Source organism: Galeopterus variegatus, unplaced genomic scaffold (assembly GCF_000696425.1).
Source record: "Galeopterus variegatus unplaced genomic scaffold, G_variegatus-3.0.2 Scaffold1638, whole genome shotgun sequence".
NCBI lineage: Eukaryota > Metazoa > Chordata > Mammalia > Dermoptera > Cynocephalidae > Galeopterus > Galeopterus variegatus.
In genome coordinates this window covers 186,696-204,032 of record NW_007727749.1, presented here as the reverse complement: position 1 = coordinate 204,032, position 17,337 = coordinate 186,696, and the positions used below count along the sequence as shown (strand labels likewise).

Sequence of the window (17,337 nt, the reverse complement as noted above, 5' to 3'; positions counted from 1 at the left end):
TTGGGATGAGGGTTGAAACTGACAAGGATGTTCAAGTAGCAAAGAGTTATCAGTGAATTAAGTTATAGACAGTATTTTGATTCTTAAAAAATCAAGTAATATGGGGCCGGCCTGGTGGCGCACTGCTACAGTGCGCCGCTTGGGAAGCGCGGCGGTGCTCCCGCTGAGGGTTCGGATCCCACATACAGACCGGCCACTCACTGGCTGAGCGAGGTGCGGGAGCAACGCCGAGGGTTGCGATCCCGTAGCTGGTCCCAGTCCGGTGCGGGCGCGACACTGAGGGTTGCGATCCGTTGCCGGTCACGAAAAAAAGACAAAAAGGAAAAAAAAAAAATCAAGTAATATGCTGCATTTCATTGCATTTTACATACCTTTGTTTATAGAATACTTATTTTATATACCACTATGAAAGGAAAAACATTCCAGTTATTATTGTAAGCCACATCTCAGTTTTTGATGTTAAAATGTGGAAATGTTTTGGAATAGGTGAAATGTAACGCATAAAGACAGTAAAGATTATATAGTAAGGTCAGAAAATCATTTGGGAGAAACAATTTTAGCCTTTTATTAATATGTTTTCCCCAAAAGGGAGTCATATATCTTTATTCTACTTTCATGAGCCTTTTTATTGTACTTTCATGAGAAATATAGAAATTTGAAAGATTTATTAAAGTACATTCAAAGATATGTCATGCAGTTGTGTATGTTAATCTTATTTGGGGGCTTTCAGAGTGAACTTGTAGTTTTCTTGATAATTTAGTTTTCTAAAACATGATAGTTATCTGTATTATCATGTGAATGAATCTTAACTGAAGGTATAATAAAATGTTTGTTCTCATATAATACTTCAGAACAACATCTTTTTACATTCCCTTGTCAAAGCTGATTTGATTCTTAGAAATAATCTGCATGTAAAATTTCATGCAAAGAAATTTTTTTTCACTTCCTGAAATGGCATCCAAACCCCATTTCAGTTGCTTTCAGGCCAAAATTTCACTGAACTCACTTTTAATTTACGTAAAAGACTGGTAAATATAGTATAGGAAAGTTAATGCTTACCATCTCTTTTGTTAGTTTCTTTCTAATACTGTAAGTGCATTAGTAGTAAAAACGTATTCACTAACCACATGCATTTCATTGAAGCCTCTCTGCCAAGAAAAATTAGTTTACTAGTCCATTTAAATCTTCAGTATGTTATAATTACTTAATTAGAGTATTGTGGTGGATTCTGTAAGTTATGCGGTAGTCATATAACTTTTGATTAATGGTCATTTTAAATGTGGCTCTGAAATTTCATTATGCTACTATGTTAGAGTAATATAATGTGAGCACTATACTAGATTTTCAGATTATTATTAAATACCAGGTGATGAAATATGTAAAATATTGCAGCAGCAGGTTTGTGTATGTTGTACATTTTTGCCTGTATCTTTAAGATCTTGAGGCCAACTTTAAGTTTCTGGTCATATAGTTTCTTATGCTAATAGCGTATCAAGTTTATACTTTGTAGTACTTGTAAGTAATAATTTCTTGAGTCCTTCTTCATGCCGCTTTTCCCCATGAAAAATTTCAAACATAAACACAAGTAGGGAGAATAGAAAATTAAACTTCCATATAACCATCATCTGGCTTCAAGTATTGTAAACTTAGCTAGTCTTGTGGTATGAATACCCCTTTCTCTTTATCCCTCACCCATCTGTTTTGGTTGTTGTTGAATAAGAAGAAACTGGGTTATTTCTCTTTTCCAGTTTCCCACAGTCAGGCTTTGCATTCCTTTTATGATGTTTATCATGTTCCCTATATTTCTTGTGAATTGGGAGTTAGATCCAGAGGCTTGATCAGATTCGGGATCTTTCTTTCCCCCAGGAAAAACACATTGTAGATGTGAATGTGTAACCTAATACTCTTAATTTAAAAACTGAGCAGCATGAATATGTTTCTATTTTGACTTTTCTTTAAAGAATGATTTTCTTATACTGAAATAGGGCACAGGTAACAGAAGGATATTTATAATCAGGGCCACTAGATGTCTCCCACCTACTCTTTATGTTATCTGTGCCATCCACAAAAGATTATTGTCATCTTCAGAACTCTGTTACTTTCTGTTAACCCCTGGACAACCCAATCTGAAAATCTGTTGATTGTTCTTTACTTTCAGAGACAGGTAAGTAAGTAGAAATGACTCTAACACTTTTATAATTTGTGATTTTTTAAAGTTTTGAAAGCTGATAATGGGGCATTATACTTCTGAACTTGTATTATAGTTCTTATTATACTTTTTTGTCATTGAAAAGTTTTTTAAAATTCTGCCTACCATTATATTTAAAGACTTTACTTGCTTGGCAGATATTAGGCAGGATTTGTTTTTAGAAACACTGTAACTTGAGTTTCCTACAATTTTAAAGTTATTTCCATATAACTTTAAAACTTTGGTTTTTCCAAAAACTTTGGTTTTTCATTTTGTTTTGCTTTTTACATTTTTGGTGGCTGGCCAGTACAGGGATCCAAACCCTTGACCTTAGTGTTATAACACCACACTCTAACTGGCCAGCCTTGGTTTGTTTTTTGTTGTTGTTGTTTTGGTGTATTTCCTAATTCCCTAATGTTTTAATGTCCCTCCTAAATTCAGGGTTTATTCTGAGAACAGGGAGAAATTAGTACATACTGTTTTTTTCTTCATGGTTTTCTGAAACAGATTTTTACATTCTAGACAGAGTTGTTGAGGATACAATGAATTTCATATTCTGCAGCTCTAGTATTGGTAGGTTGATTTGTACTACCATCTGAAACAATCATCCTACAGGAGAGATTTACCAGCTAGTGCCGTTCTTGGGCAGATGAAGCCTGACTGAAGAGAGATGGCTTTTCTGCTGCCTTGCTGTTGCCATTTTTGTGTACAGACATTTTGAATATGTCTAAAAAACAATCTACAGGAGAATAAAACTTTGAACTTTAGAAATAAACAAGTAATGTACAAAACATTTCATCTCATTCTTGGCCTCACCCCATTCTCTATTCATCCCTTTTAGATGAGAAGTGTAACACTGCGTTTATCAAATTTAATATATCCTATAAGCTATTTTTCTTGGAATACTTATTAACGTCTCAAAAGCATATAATAAGGAACAAGATTTGAGAAGTGCTGATCTGGCATATTACTCTTTTTATGTATATATAGAGATAGCATTACTGTTGCCTAGAATTATTTTTCATGATATAAGCAGTCATGAAGCTTATTATAATGTCTACTATTGCATAAAGCTTACTGTAATGTCTACTAATATCAAGTCTGGGATTTTCATCTTGATTTATTTTGAGTAGCATTTTTACTCACATATTAATTCAATATATAGTTATAAAGTTCCTATAAAGCACTATGCCAAACTCCACAGAAGGTACATGAATGAATCAAACAAATCCCAGCCAAAAAGAGATTGTAATCTAGTAGGAGGGGGGTACAATACATAAGACAGGTTTAGCGATTATTATAATAAGAGATAGCAACTGATTAGATTCAGAAAAGCTGCAGGTAAGAGAAGCCATTTTAGTTGGGCCTGGAAAGAGATGGGAGTGGGAAGGGGATGTCAAGGGAGGGGACCTGTGTGAACAAAGGCATGGAAGCAAGAGAACGTGAGGCACAATTGAAGGAAAGTAGTGAGTGGTGGGCTGGCCTGTGGCTCACTTGGGGGAGTGTGGTGCTGATAACACCAAGGCCATGGGTTTGGATACCTATATAGGGATGGCCAGTTAGCTCACTTGGGAGAGTGTGGTGCTGACAACACCAAGTCAGGGGTTAAGATCCCCATACCAGTCGTCTTTAAAAAAAGAAGGAAAAGAAAGTAGTGAGTGGTTATTTGACTGAAGATGAAGTACTGTGGGGTGGGGGTGGAGGGCTTAGCAGGTAATAGGTTTGGAAAGTTAGGTTAAATTCCACGTTACAGAGGTTGGACTGTAGGAGACCATGGGAATGACAGTGAAGGCTATGCTTTAGAGAAGTTAATGTGCAATAATATTTGACATGGCACTTTGCAGTGATTCAGGTGAGTGGGGCTAGGTGAGGTCTTGATTTGGGGCACTGGCTTAGAAGGGGAGAGGGCAGCCCCTCAGAGGTGTTAACAGACTGGGCAAGGGGACTCAGAAATGGCTCTGGTTGTTAAGGGCACTGTTTAAACTCAATGCTATTAAGCAGAAATATGAATCAATTGTTATGAAGTTAATATTAGTTAAGTTTTCTCCTTATTCTTAGTTCTAGAGCCAGTACAAAAGCCTCATGAAGGTCCTGGAGAAATGGGGAAACCAGTCATCATTCCTAAAGAGGATCAAGAAAAGATGAAAGAGATGTTTAAAATCAATCAGTTCAATTTAATGGCGAGTGAGATGATTGCACTCAACAGATCTTTACCAGATGTTAGGTTAGAAGGGTAAGTACCTAATGTGGTCCTTCCTGATAGTATGTGAATGAAAAATATGTTCTGAATTCCTGGTAAATTACACTTAATTGTTCTTAAAGTGAATGTTACATCACTAAGTTACTACTTATTCCATGTAGAAAATAATTAAATATTGATAAAATAATATCTCAAGCTACTACTGATCGTTAGGACTATGTGTTTTCAGGCACTGGAAGATAATTGTTTATCTTAATGGATTCATAAGTGATTTAAAACTTCATTATTACCTAAATTGTTTGGAAAACAATTCAAGTTGTGTGTAACTTGAAACAGTAAAATATAGAGTGTACAGTTTATTGAATTTTTACATATGTATATACCTATATAACCATGATCCAAATCAAGACATAGAAGATTTCCATTACCCTTGAAAGTTCCCTTATGTTCCTTTCCAGTCAATATTTCCACCCCCAGAGGCAACCATTGTTTTGGCCTTTTTAAACACGGATTTAGTTTTGTCTCCTTTTGAACTTTTCATAAATGGAGCCATACACTGTATACTCTTTTATGTCTTTGGGATTTCATATTGTTGCATATATCAGAAGTTTATTCTTTTCTACTGCAATGTAGTGGGTTGTTGTATGAATATATCATAATTTATTTGTACTTTGATAGACATTTGGGCTTCTTTCCATTTATTGACTATTATAAGTAAAGCTGTTGTGGCATTCTTCTGCATGTCTTTTAGATGACTTAAACTCTATGTGGTATGTACAGGGAAAAGGAATAGATTATACATTTATATAGCTTTAGCATGTGCTGCCATACATTTTCCCAAAATATTTATACCAATTTACACTCCTATGAGCAATGTAATAGGCCTACTTGCTCCGTAAGAAGAAGGTAATACAGGTTTAGCAGTTATAATAATAAGAGGGAGCAATTGATTAGATTCAGAAAAGTCACAGGCAAGGGAAGCCATTTTAGTTGGGCCTGGAAAGAGAAATAGGGGCCTGGTATTGCAGAGATGGGAGTGGGAAGGGGATGTCAAGGGAGGGGAACTGTGTGAACAAAGGCATGGAAGCAAGAGAACATGAGGCACAATTGAAGGAAAGTAGTGCCTGGAAAGAGAAATAGGGGCCTGGTATTGCAGAGATGGGAGTGGGAAGGGGATGTCAAGGAAGGGGAACTGTGTGAACAAAGGCATGGAAGCAAGAGAACATGAGGCACAATTGAAGGAAAGTAGTGAGTGGTCATTTGACTGAAGGGAATGTTCAGAGAAGGGATTGTGAATATAGGGGATTTTACTGATGACAATAATCATGAATTCCAGAGAGAACAGTGGGATGGTTTTAGAAGTCAGGAGCTTTAGTTAAACAAATAGTAATTAGAGCTTGGGTAATTTACAGTGGCTTGGAAGACCTGGGTCTTTTGTCATTTGTTCATAGCATTATCTTCAGTCGCTTATGACTTTATAGTGTTTTACCTTGATCTGTAATTGTCTCTATTGTCATTCTAATTGTTTTTTTCCTCAGTACAAGTACTTTATTTCAGTTACAGTAATGCCGCACCAAAACTACAGTAGCATGAAACATAATAAAATGAAAAATAGATTCCCAGCTCCAAACCCCACAAAGAAACCAGCACTATTGCTCCCTGGGCCTCTGAGGTCTCTCTGAGTGTGGTTGTCCATCTCACCTCAGCCTTTTCTGAAGCTCTGGAGGGGGCAGTGGTAGTGGGGGTGCTTCTTTGACTTCTATGCCTGCTGGCCTGAGCCCTCTTTTCCCCCTGCCCCCTGCCAACCCCAGCACACCTGAGCAGCCAGTGCAGTCTACATTTCTTCTAGATGGATCCCCATCACTAAGACATGTGCTTCTGGCTGGGAGGTCCCAGCCCATAATGCTGACATTCCCCAAGACTGTCCCCTTCTTTGGGGAAGGCAAGAAGGCATTAGCATAGCGAGGAGAGGAGGAACAGAGAGGACACCAGGGCTAGGAGAGGCCCACCTCTATGTAGGATGGTGTATGTGGCCAGCTCCTGGCTCATCCTCCTTTTCTGGTTCCTGTCCCATCTTTCCTCTGAAGAGCTACCAGGCCTGCCCCTTGGGGGGACCAGGAGCCTCATGTGGAGCTCACTCCCAACACCCCTGCCCTAGCTCTGAGGCTGATCAGAAGGTGTCAGGGCAGTCACTGAGCTGTCTGCTCCTCTTGGCAAGGAAGATTCTGGCTTCCTGGGTGAGGGGAGTGCACTGTGGGGGCGGGGCCTGACCAAGGGGCCATGGCTGGCAAGATGGGAGATGTACCAGGCAGTAGATGCTCCTGCCTCAGTCACAGGGTTCCATAAGGTGGCAGTGGGGGCTACAGTTAGCTCCACCTGGTGGAACGCCTGAGTCTGCTGTTGGGAGAAGCTGTGGCCTCAGGAAGGGAACAACATTCCTGGTCCCCTGACACCAAAAGTCAGACCAGTTTGGGAGAACCTTCCCCTCACAGCCTCCCCTGGCTAAAAGTATCCCCCAAAGGAGAAGAGTCCATCTAGCTACAAGAACTGTCTTGATTAAACCCGAGAGGCCTAGGGTGGGCTGGAGTCCAGGCAAGTTCAACAGTTCCTCAGACTCCTGACATCTGCTGCCGCTGGCTTATAGGCCAGAGCTCCTGGTCATCCATGAGAAAAGGCTCTGTGGGCATGGGGAGTGGGAGTATGGTCTTGTGTTCCTCTGGAGGCAGAGGCTGTCTCCTTGGGGTGGAGCCCAGGGGTCACAGCCTAAGGCACTAGTGAACTGGTCCTGCGAGCCGGAAGCCAGGCCCAGGCCAGCTGGTGGAGGACAGTTCGGAGGGAAGATTTGCATCCTGTAGGAGATGAGAGCTTTTTTTTTCTCCTTTCTTCTGGGAAGAGGATTGGCAAGGCAAATCCTGAAGTGTGGCTGGGATGGGGGGATAGCTGCAGAGAGATCCGGCCCCTGGGACAGAGATGGGGTAGCCAAAATTGGAGGGACCAAAAGAGGACAGATGTGGCACAGCAGTGTACATCTGATGGGGCAGTCTCAGCCCCATGCTCCTGTGGTCCAGATCCAGGGTTCTTGGGCACCCCTAGATTGTGTTTGAGGGCCCTTGACCTGGTCTTATTTTGCCACAGCCATTGGTCCCCTGCTGTACCTTTGGGGATTAGATCTTCCTTGCTAGGGTTCCCACTGTCAGATTCCAGGGACAGGGGCTGGCAAGCTGAGAGGGACAGTGCCCATGAGTTGCTCCTAACCCACTCCGCCCCTGACTGGCTCCTCCCTCTGCCTCGCCTCCACACCTCTTCTGTCTGCACCAGGTGGCTGCAGCGCCAGGTGACTGGGCCTGAAATCACACATCCCAAGGGTGGTGGCAAGTCTCTGATTTGGGGACCTGCGTAGTGGCTTGGAGATCACTGTCTCAGCTGAGCCTTGCAGTGAGTGAGTCAGTGGGGCTCCCCTTTTCCACAGGTTATTTAGAAAAATAGAACATAATAAATATACCAGTCTTTTCCTTTAAAAAAAGGATTTTAAATGCATTTTTTCCCTGAAGGTTTTCAGTGTAATCCACAATGTTTAACAAAAAAAGTTTCCCCAAAAATATATCTTTAAGGCATTTGACACAGTGGTGTCTGTGGTATATCTGGTGCCAGATGTGGGCAGATGACTATGTCCTGCTGCCCTTGTGGGCATGAGGTCCAGGTCTGGTGAGCCACCAGGCTGACACCCAGATGCCTGGTAGAGTCAGCACACATGTGCCTGGGATGACGGGGTCTTCACGGGGGATCAAATTTTGGGTTATGTTGAGAACCTACATCACGGGCTTGGATCCAGTGAATAGTCCTCTAGCATGAGGAAGAGGGCCCTGGGTGGCCAAAGGGCTGGGTGATGCCCTATAGACTGGAGGGGTCAGACTTGTTGTCTCTGCCCTGGGGGCTCGTCCTCAGCCCCTTCCCCTCCTTTGCCTTGGCTGTCTTGTGTTTCGCCCCTTACCAGACTTAAGTCTGTGCGGAGGGTCCATGAGTGAGCCAGACAGGCAGCGGAAGTGTTCTGAGCACACTTTGGAGCAGGAGAGGGAGCTGATGACATGAAAGTGGGAGGGGCTGTCAGGAACAGTGATGAGGCCTTCAAGGGAGCTCTCGGGTGTGCACACAGAGCATCAGATCTGTGCAAATGCCAGGAAGAAGAGCTAGTTGTTGGTGAGACCCAGAGTGTGTAATGTCTGTTAGGCCCATTCTTTTTTACCCAGTTCTGATAAGCCTGATAGGCTGCCTTGAGGCCCCCATTGTTGATGATGTTCTCCCCAAGGATGTGCCAGCTGTTCATGGGCTTCCCATTCATGCTGTAGTTGCTATACTGCTCCACCATGCACTCAGTTTGTTGTTTGAAGGCCTGCACCGATGAATCCTTCCACCAGGGCTGGAAGTTCCCATCTTTGTCATATTTCTGTCCTTGATCATTAGAAGCATGAGTCAGCTTTGTGGCCTGTGACAATGCCAATGCCACCAAAATTTAAGGACTTGGGTGAGGAGCAGGTGTAGAATGGTGTCTACAGGATCCCAGCTGTAAACACAATCTCATTCTTGGTGGGCGAGTAGTAAGCATTCACCACAGGTGAGGTCATGCTCCACTGATCTCTGTTGGGTGCTTTCCTGAGTTGGTTGGCAGCGACCATCCACAAGAAGTTGAAAAACCGCATGGCATTCTCAAAGTAGAGGTCTGGAACTGTAATGTAGTCATTGAACATTTTATTCAGCTTCTTGGGGTTGTTAAAGTTGGAGAAGCCTGTCATGTTATAGATGGCATCTGCCTTTACCTTGGCTGACTGCCGGGTGTCTGCATCAATCCACTTCAGGGTGCTCAGGCTTTCCATAAACACCATCTTGATTTCCAGGGTTATCTTGCTGGCTATGTTCCTGCCTTTCTTGCTGAAAGTTGCTTTGACAAATATGGGGCCCAGGGCAAAGCCCAGGTTGTCACTCAGGCAAAACTTCCATCAAGGAAGACAGGCCATCTTAGTCATGTAAGTGATTTCCATGAACTTTTTGTCGGCATCCTGAAGGTGCTGATTGAGGAAGGAACCTGTTTTCCGGACCGGGTTCCAGATCATGTAGTTGTTCTGCAGGCATTTGTCAATGTTGTTGATGAGATTGAATACTTGCTCGAGGTTTCTTTGTCATAGACCCCAATAGGCTCAGATTTATTGGTATCCATAGGGTAGAAGATGGTGTTGAAAAAGTACAGTCAGTTGATGGGGGTGCCAAGGTCTGCAGCTCAGCCACTGTCACTTTGTGGTAGATGAGCTCCTCATCCCAGCACCTCTCCTAGGGAATGGTGGTGTTGGTCAGCACCACCTCAATGTCTAGGGTCTGCTGAATCTGGGTCAGGATGGAGTCCTTATCCCCTCCCCACCCCCAAGCACCACGTAGTTCAGGTAAACAGTCAGCACCTTCTCATTTTCAGTTTTGTTCAGATAGTAGTCTTTTGCGGGCAAGCCCAGGCCAGACTGGTCCGCCTGGATCACATTGCTTTTGAAGTTCTTAGAGGCGGCACTGATGTAGACAGAGAAGGGCGAGGTGTGGTAGTGGGTGGTGACCACCTCCATGATTTCCTTGAAGTTGTCCTTGGTGGAGGGACCTGTGATTTTCCATCCCGGAGGTTCTCAGCTCCATCAGGAGATTGGCCTTGAGCTCTCCATCCTGGTTTCATTAATACATGCACGTAGTACACTTTGGCCTTTCTCTCTGCCTCTCCCACACTGGCTGTGAGTTTTTGAGGAGGTGCTTGATGATGGCTTGGTTGTGCTCTCAGAGGTTGCTGCAAGTCCTCCAGTATGCGTGGTGTGCAAGCATGTGGTTGGCTTTGATCCAGCTATCGCAGATGTAGCTGAAGGGCTGGCAGGTGTCCGCTGTGGTGTCCATGGAGCTCAAGGTGGAGCTAGTCACTGAGATGCAGTCCTTGGTTAGGCACACTGCAGAGGAGGAGGTTCTTGTCCACTACTGGACGCTTAATGTTGCCAAGCAAGTCACCAGTCCTGCTGCTGGAAGTGCTACCAGTACCACCAGCTGCTTCTCCACCAGGATGGAGGAGCTCAAGACCAAACCCCTGATGGAGGTGATTGAGACATCCACATGGCCCAGCACCTCTGGCCACTCTGACGGGCTGCAGAAGTTCACCTGCAGGCCGTTGGTCTACACATCACTCTTGTTCTCATTACATTATATCCTTCTGATCTAGCATGGCCTGCTTATAGGTCAACATCCCCAGTGCGGACAGTATGGGGGCCACCAGAGGTGTTGGTGGCCACTCTCTCTGCATGCTGCACCCTATAATGCCCGTGTCTCTGCTCCTTTGCACCCAGCTCTCTAATATTGTTTATTTAGTACTCTCCTCTTTTTTCCTGAAATAATCCTGCTAGTTTGTAATTTTTAATTTTTTTTTAAAGAGAATTAGCTTTTCCTTTTATCTAATTTTTTAAAATTTTGTTTTCTGTGTAATTATCTTTTTTTCTATTTTGTGTTTAATGTTATTTGCTTTAGTTAAATGTTTAACCAATTTAAAATATTTTTGTTTTTTAATATATTCTCTAAATTTACATCTCTGAATCACTTTAGTGCATCCTGCTAGTTTTATTTATAGTGCTTTCATCCTTATTATTATTTTTTTTTCCTTTTTGTCTTTTTTCGTGACCGGCAACGGATCGCAACCCTCAGGTGTTGCTCCCACCTCTCACTCAGCCAGTGAGCGGCCGGTCTGTATGTGGGATCCGAACCCTCGGCGGGAGCGCCACCACGCTTCCGAAGCGGTGCACTATAGCAGTGCGCCACCGGGCCGGCCCACTTTCATCCTTATTTGTTTGTAAGTAGTTTGTATGTTTTATTATTGATTTCTAGATTACTTTTATCATGGGCAGAGAACATGATCTGTATATGAACATGGTCTGTTTGAAATGTGTTGAAACCTAGGTTATTGTGACCTACAAAGTGATTAGGTTTTTAAAATGTTTCTTCTGCACTTGAAAATAGCATTGTTTGGTTGCCTGTTACTTTTATTTTTTGTTTTAAAGAGCATGATCTGTTAGATTCTTGTTAAGTTGTACATTTAGAAGTATCCCACTATGATTGTGGATTTGAGCATTTCTCCTAGTCATTCTATCAGTTTATCTTTCAAGGCTGCATCATTGTGTACTTTTAAAACAATTCATAGTATACTGTTCATTTTTTAAATGCAGTGTTTGCTATATCTTTGTTAACTTGTTTTTTTCCAGTTTGATATTGCTACACTACCTTTAGTTTTCTTAATATTTTCCTTTTATGCGTATTATTTTTTTTGCTATTTATTTTCAGCCATGAAATATTTGTTTTAGGTGTATCTCTACTAGATGGCTGGACTTTATATTTTTAATTCACTCTGTTTTTTAATAAATGAGTTTGATGTATGTACATTTATTGTGACTATTGATATATTTTGTCTTCTTTTAGGTTAAACCATATGAAATTGATATTCAGCCATTTTGACCTGTGAAAATGACAATTTTGTAAAGTTTGACCTAATAAATCTTGTTTTCTGTTTACCACCTTGTCTTTTCCCTCCTTTCTAATAATAAGTCTTGTTTTCTGTTTACCACCTTGTTTTTTCCCTCCTTTCTAAAGTTTTAGTATTCGTGTTTTTTCTCTCTTGGCTTGGAAGCTTACATTTTATTCCTTTACTAGTAAGAACTGGGCATTTGTAATTGTCTGTCAAGATGTGGATTTATCTTTACATGCACAGTGCACATAGTGTACTTTTGATCTGAGCATTTATATTATTATTCTATTCTGGGACGTTCCTAATCATGATCTCAAATATTACTGCTTCACCATTCCCTCTAATCCATTCTTCCAGAACTACTTATGTGTATACAGTAGAGCCTCTTAATCTATACTCTTATTTTTTTCTCCCTTTGTTCCTTTTTGAATGGTCTTTAGGTGAGTTTGTCATTAATATCTTGATAGTGGCTGGCCAGTTAGCTCAGTTGGTTAGAGCGTGGTACTGATAATATCTTGATAATGGCACTGTACAAGTTTGGCTCTGCCATTTACCATGGATGTGATTTTCGACAAGTTACCTGACTTTTCTATACCTCAGAATCCTTATCTGTAAAATAAGAGAAATAACAAGAGTTGTTATGAGGATTTGTAAAGTATTTTGAATACTTCCTGGCTCCTAGTATATAGACAAGGCCTCTTTTCAGGGAGTAAGTTCTAAATCCTACAGGATTCTCAGGTGAAACTGACTCCAAATGGGCTTTTCTATCCCCACTCTTTTTTTACCACTCACTGCCTGATTTCCAAAGTAGATTCACAGTGACGTGGAAAGTGAGAAATATCAGATTAGTATTTAATTATCCCCACATTAAGCTGGACAAAGCGGGTCAGCATGTGCTTTTCAGACCAGTTCCTTGAGGTGGAGGGACAAGTAGTGTGGGACAGCCCCTAGAGTGCAGCCTTTTCACCACCTTCTTTGAGTCCAGAAAAGCCTTGCTTGTTCTAAGGCCTGGGCTTGGCTGGTGGTGTGGCTGGCTGTGTCCAGATCATCCTGTGTCTGGCAGGAAACTTTACTGCCTTGTCAGTAAAGGGCATATTTCCTGAAGGAAACTAGAGGAGAGAATAAGATTGTCCTTCTGTTAAGAAGAGTTAAGCAGAAGTAACAATCACTGAATAACTGTAATGTGTGATCTTGGGAAGGAAGTTTAAGGTAAATTCCAAGTCATCCAGTATTCCAAACCCATCCTATATAATTAGTCTTTGATGTTTCGAAAGTAATAATGATACCATTTATTGAGTGCTTATTATGTACCGGGTACTATATACATTATCATATTTAAACAGTGGAGCAAAGTAGAAGTAGTAGTAGTAGTATGCCCAGTTTACAGATGGGGAAACTCAGATGTAGGGAGATTAAATGATTTGTTCAAAGTATAGTTAGTAAGTGACCCAAGTGAACTTTGAACTAGGTCTCAAGGACCAAACATGTGCTCTTAGTCACTGTGTTTTGCCATTGCTTTTACGGTTAGATCTTAGGTGATCTTACCTAAGTGGGAGTACACAGAGGAGAAATTTTGTAACATTGCCAAACACTGTCCGGCAGGTAGCAAGACATCTTATGAAATATTGAATTGTTGTTAGTAAGTGCTGGTGACAGACTAAATTTACTGGGCAGCAAAGGAGATATTGAAAATCATAGCTTAAAGGGACATGGAGAAGAAGATTGGATTATTCGTGCATGTTCACCTGGATTTGGAAACTTCTTAAGAATTCCTTTTTTCTTGGCTCTTCTTTTGTAGTCTTTGACATATATATGGATGATTGATGAACAGCACAAGTTTTATCATAAGTTATGGATTCAACTTGTAGTTCTGCCACTTAATAGCTACCACCTTGGCCATGCTCCTTTATTTCTCAAAGCCTCTATTTCCTCATTTGTAAAATTGGGAGAGTAATACCTCTAAGGGTTGTTATAAGTATAAGTGGGGTAATGTATCTAAAGCTCTTAATGCAGTTTCAGGAATCTAATTAAAAGCCAGTCAGCAGGACCTTTTCAGATCAGTGCCCTGAGAGTTAGGACAACTGTTTATTTCCAGAAACACCACTGAGTCACTGAGGCAGGCACTCAAGCTAACTCTCAGACCACATAGTGAATTTCCAGCCTCAGAGTTTATTTACTCTCCTTTTATTTACTTTTAATGAGTGCTGAACTGTGTAGGCCATCTTTTACTTAGTGTTGTACACTTGTATTTTCACTCATTGTTTAAAAACCAGATACATTCATCAATTTCAATTCCACTCCAGTGTATAACTCCCATCAGTAGAATGAGCGAACTATGGTAGTGGTGGTATAGTTTGAAAACCCTGCCAATTTCTACTCATTTTTTATCAGGATGTGCTCTCTGGGTTTGAAATTAGTGGCAAATACACAGAAAAGTAAACTAAATTTAGTGGCAAAGACATAGAATATCTAGAAAACTAAACATAAAATTAAAAAAAAAACAGGATAAGTGGAAGGGGAATGTTGTGCAGAAAGGGAAAAGTATTCATAATATACAACTCAGCTATGAGTAGCATTTTACATAGTCCTAGTATGAATAAACATTAAGTAATGCTATAAACAAACTTATGATATAATTACTTTGAGAGACTAAGGGACTAAGAAGTGCATGTGTTGGGATTGGGGTAGGAGTGAAATAAATCCTCATATTCTGTAGTAGGAAGTCAATACATGATATCTAGAACCAGAAAAAATAATCAGGAAGTAAAAATATAGACATAGTGCTTAGAATTATGGACATAAATACTAATGTGTATAGATTTGCCTTTCTGGACATTTCATAATCATATAATGTGTGGTCTTTTGTGTCTACATTCTTTCACTGAGGATAATGTTTCCACTGGGATTCATTCATGTTTTAGCATGTATCCTTTGTTCATTTTTATCGCCTAGTGTTATTCCATTGTATGGATATGCCACACTTTGCTTCTCCTGTGACCAGTTGATGGACATTTGGGTTGTTTCCGTTTTCTGGTTATTATGAAAAATGTTGCTAAGAACATTTGTTTTCATTTTTCTTGGGTAAATTCCGTTCCTAGGAATGGAATTGCTGGGTCACATGGTAACTCTATGTTTAACTATACAAGAAATTGGCAAACTGTTTTCCAAAGTGACTGCACCATTTACATTCCCACCAGCAATGTGTGAGCGTTCTAGTTTCTCCATATCCTCATCAATACTTCTTTTTGGCTTTCTTGTTTTATTATAGCTATTCCACTGGATATGAAGTCATATCTTATTGTGATTTTAATTTGCATTTCCCTAATGCCTAATGATATTGAGGATCTTTTCATGTGCTTATTGGCCTTTATTATACCTTTGATGAAATGCCTCTTCAAATCTTTTGCTCATTTTAAATTGGACTATTTGTCTTCCCATTATTGAATTGTAAGAGTTCTGTATGTATTCTGGATACAAATCCTTTATCAGATATATGACTTGCAAATATTTTCTCCTTCATGGCTTGTCTTTTCTGTCTTTAATAGTACCTGTTAAAGCACAAAAATTTTTAATTTTGGTGGAGATTTATCAACTGTTTGTTTTATTGTTTGTGCTTTTAATATCATGTCGTACTTAATGGTGAAAGACTGAAAGCTTCTCCCCTAAGATCAGAAGCAAGGAAAGGATGTCTGCTCTCACCACTTCTGTTCAACATTGTGCTGAAGGCAGCCCAAAACTCAGAAGTACACACTGGGTATGAAGAGAAAAGAGTCTCAAGAGAAGCCACCTCTTTCTGGTCCAGGAAACAAGAAAGGGTTAGAGATTGGGGGGGAGGACCTATTTTTCTTTTTTTCCCCTCGTTTTTCCTTTTTGATTATCCTAACACCCAGCATTATTGCCAAGGCAGCGCAGTTGTGGGAGCAATGACCAGCAAGCAACTAAAACTGTAAGGGAAAGTAATTCTCTCTCTGACTGGAGCAACCCTGGTCCCCAGAGTATGGGTAGAATTGCCATTGCTTTGCTTTGCTTTTTCTGTCTCCCACTCCTTGGCCTAAACACAAGCATATTCCTGAGCAAGGAAACTAAGAATCCCAGCTTTCTAGCTATGGTGGGAGACTGAATATAAAAGATAGCAGTTCTCCCCCAATAGATGTATAGATTTAATGCAGTCCCGTTCAGAATAGTGATGAGGGTTTAAAAATTTATTTGGAAAGGCAAAGGAAGTAGAATGCCTAAAATAATTGTGAAAAAGAAGGATAAAGTTAGAAGAAATATAGTACCCAACTTAAAGACTTACTGTAGGGCCACAAAAAACGATTACATTATATAATGTTGAATGTATTAATTATCCTGTTTTGAGCATCACATAGGGCACATAAGTAATGATATTCAACTCTGTACCCCACAGATATGTACAGTCAACTATGTTAAAATAAAAAAAAGACATTGTAAAGCTACAGTAATCGAGAAAGTGTGCTATTGGCAATGAGATAGATATATAGATTAGTGGAATAGGCCCACACCAATATGGCTATTTGATTTTTTAAAAGAATTTATTTTTTGATTTAAACATATCAATTATACATATTTAAGGGGTACAGAGTTATATTTCAGTATATATATACAATATGTGATGATCAAATAAGACTACTTATCATCATAAAACTTTATCATTTCTTTGTGATGAGAACATTTGATCTCCATTTCTGTTTGATTTTGGACTAAGTTACAAAATCCATTCAATAGAGAAAGAATTATCTTTTCAACAAATGGTGTTGCAACTATTAGACATCCATATGCAAAAGCATGAATCTCTACCTTAATGTTATGTGTTATATAAAAATTAACTCAAATTGGATCATAGATCTAAATCTAAAACTTAAAAATTTATAACTGTTAGGAGAAAATATTCAGGAGTTAGAGAAAGAGAGTTGTCATGACACCACAAGCATCGTCTCATAAAAGAAAAAAATCATTGATAAATTGGACTTCTTCAAATTTTAAAACTCACTCTGCTTAATACACTGTTAAGAGAATGAAATGACAAGGTACAGACTGGGAGAAAATATCTGCAAACCAAATATCCAACAAAAGAAATATCTAGAAATATATAAAGAATTTTAAACATACAACCCAATTTTAAAAATGTAATATGATTAAAGAATAGGCAAAAGACTTGACACTTCACCCGAAATGCTGTATGGATGGCAAATGAGTACTTGAAAAGACATTAGCCTTGGGAAAAACGCCAGTTAAAACCATAATGAGATACCACCATACACCTGTTTAAATGGCTAAAATAAAAAGTTACTGACAGTATGAAGTGTTGACAAAGATGCAGAACAGTTGGAACTCTCGTACATTTCTGATGGGAGTGCAAAAAATGTTACAGTCTCTCTCTGGCAAAGAGTGTGTCAGTTTTTA

The 17,337-nt window shown here is 40.1% G+C and overlaps 1 protein-coding gene and 1 pseudogene across 3 annotated transcripts in view; one reads left to right on the top strand and one right to left on the bottom strand.

Annotated features, from left to right (window-relative positions):
* Nucleotides 1-17,337, top strand: part of GALNT1 (polypeptide N-acetylgalactosaminyltransferase 1) — a 67,285-nt gene that overhangs the window by 5,290 nt on the left and 44,658 nt on the right. For 2 of the 3 annotated variants that reach the window (XM_008578171.1, XM_008578172.1), the window contains exon 2: nucleotides 4,247-4,421. In XM_008578171.1, the coding sequence (XP_008576393.1) occupies nucleotides 4,247-4,421 (175 nt within the window). Of the gene's footprint in view, nucleotides 1-3,951; nucleotides 4,422-17,337 lie in introns of those variants that run through there. The other variant, XM_008578173.1, reaches the window with a different exon arrangement.
* Nucleotides 6,998-10,704, bottom strand: LOC103594884 (annotated as a pseudogene).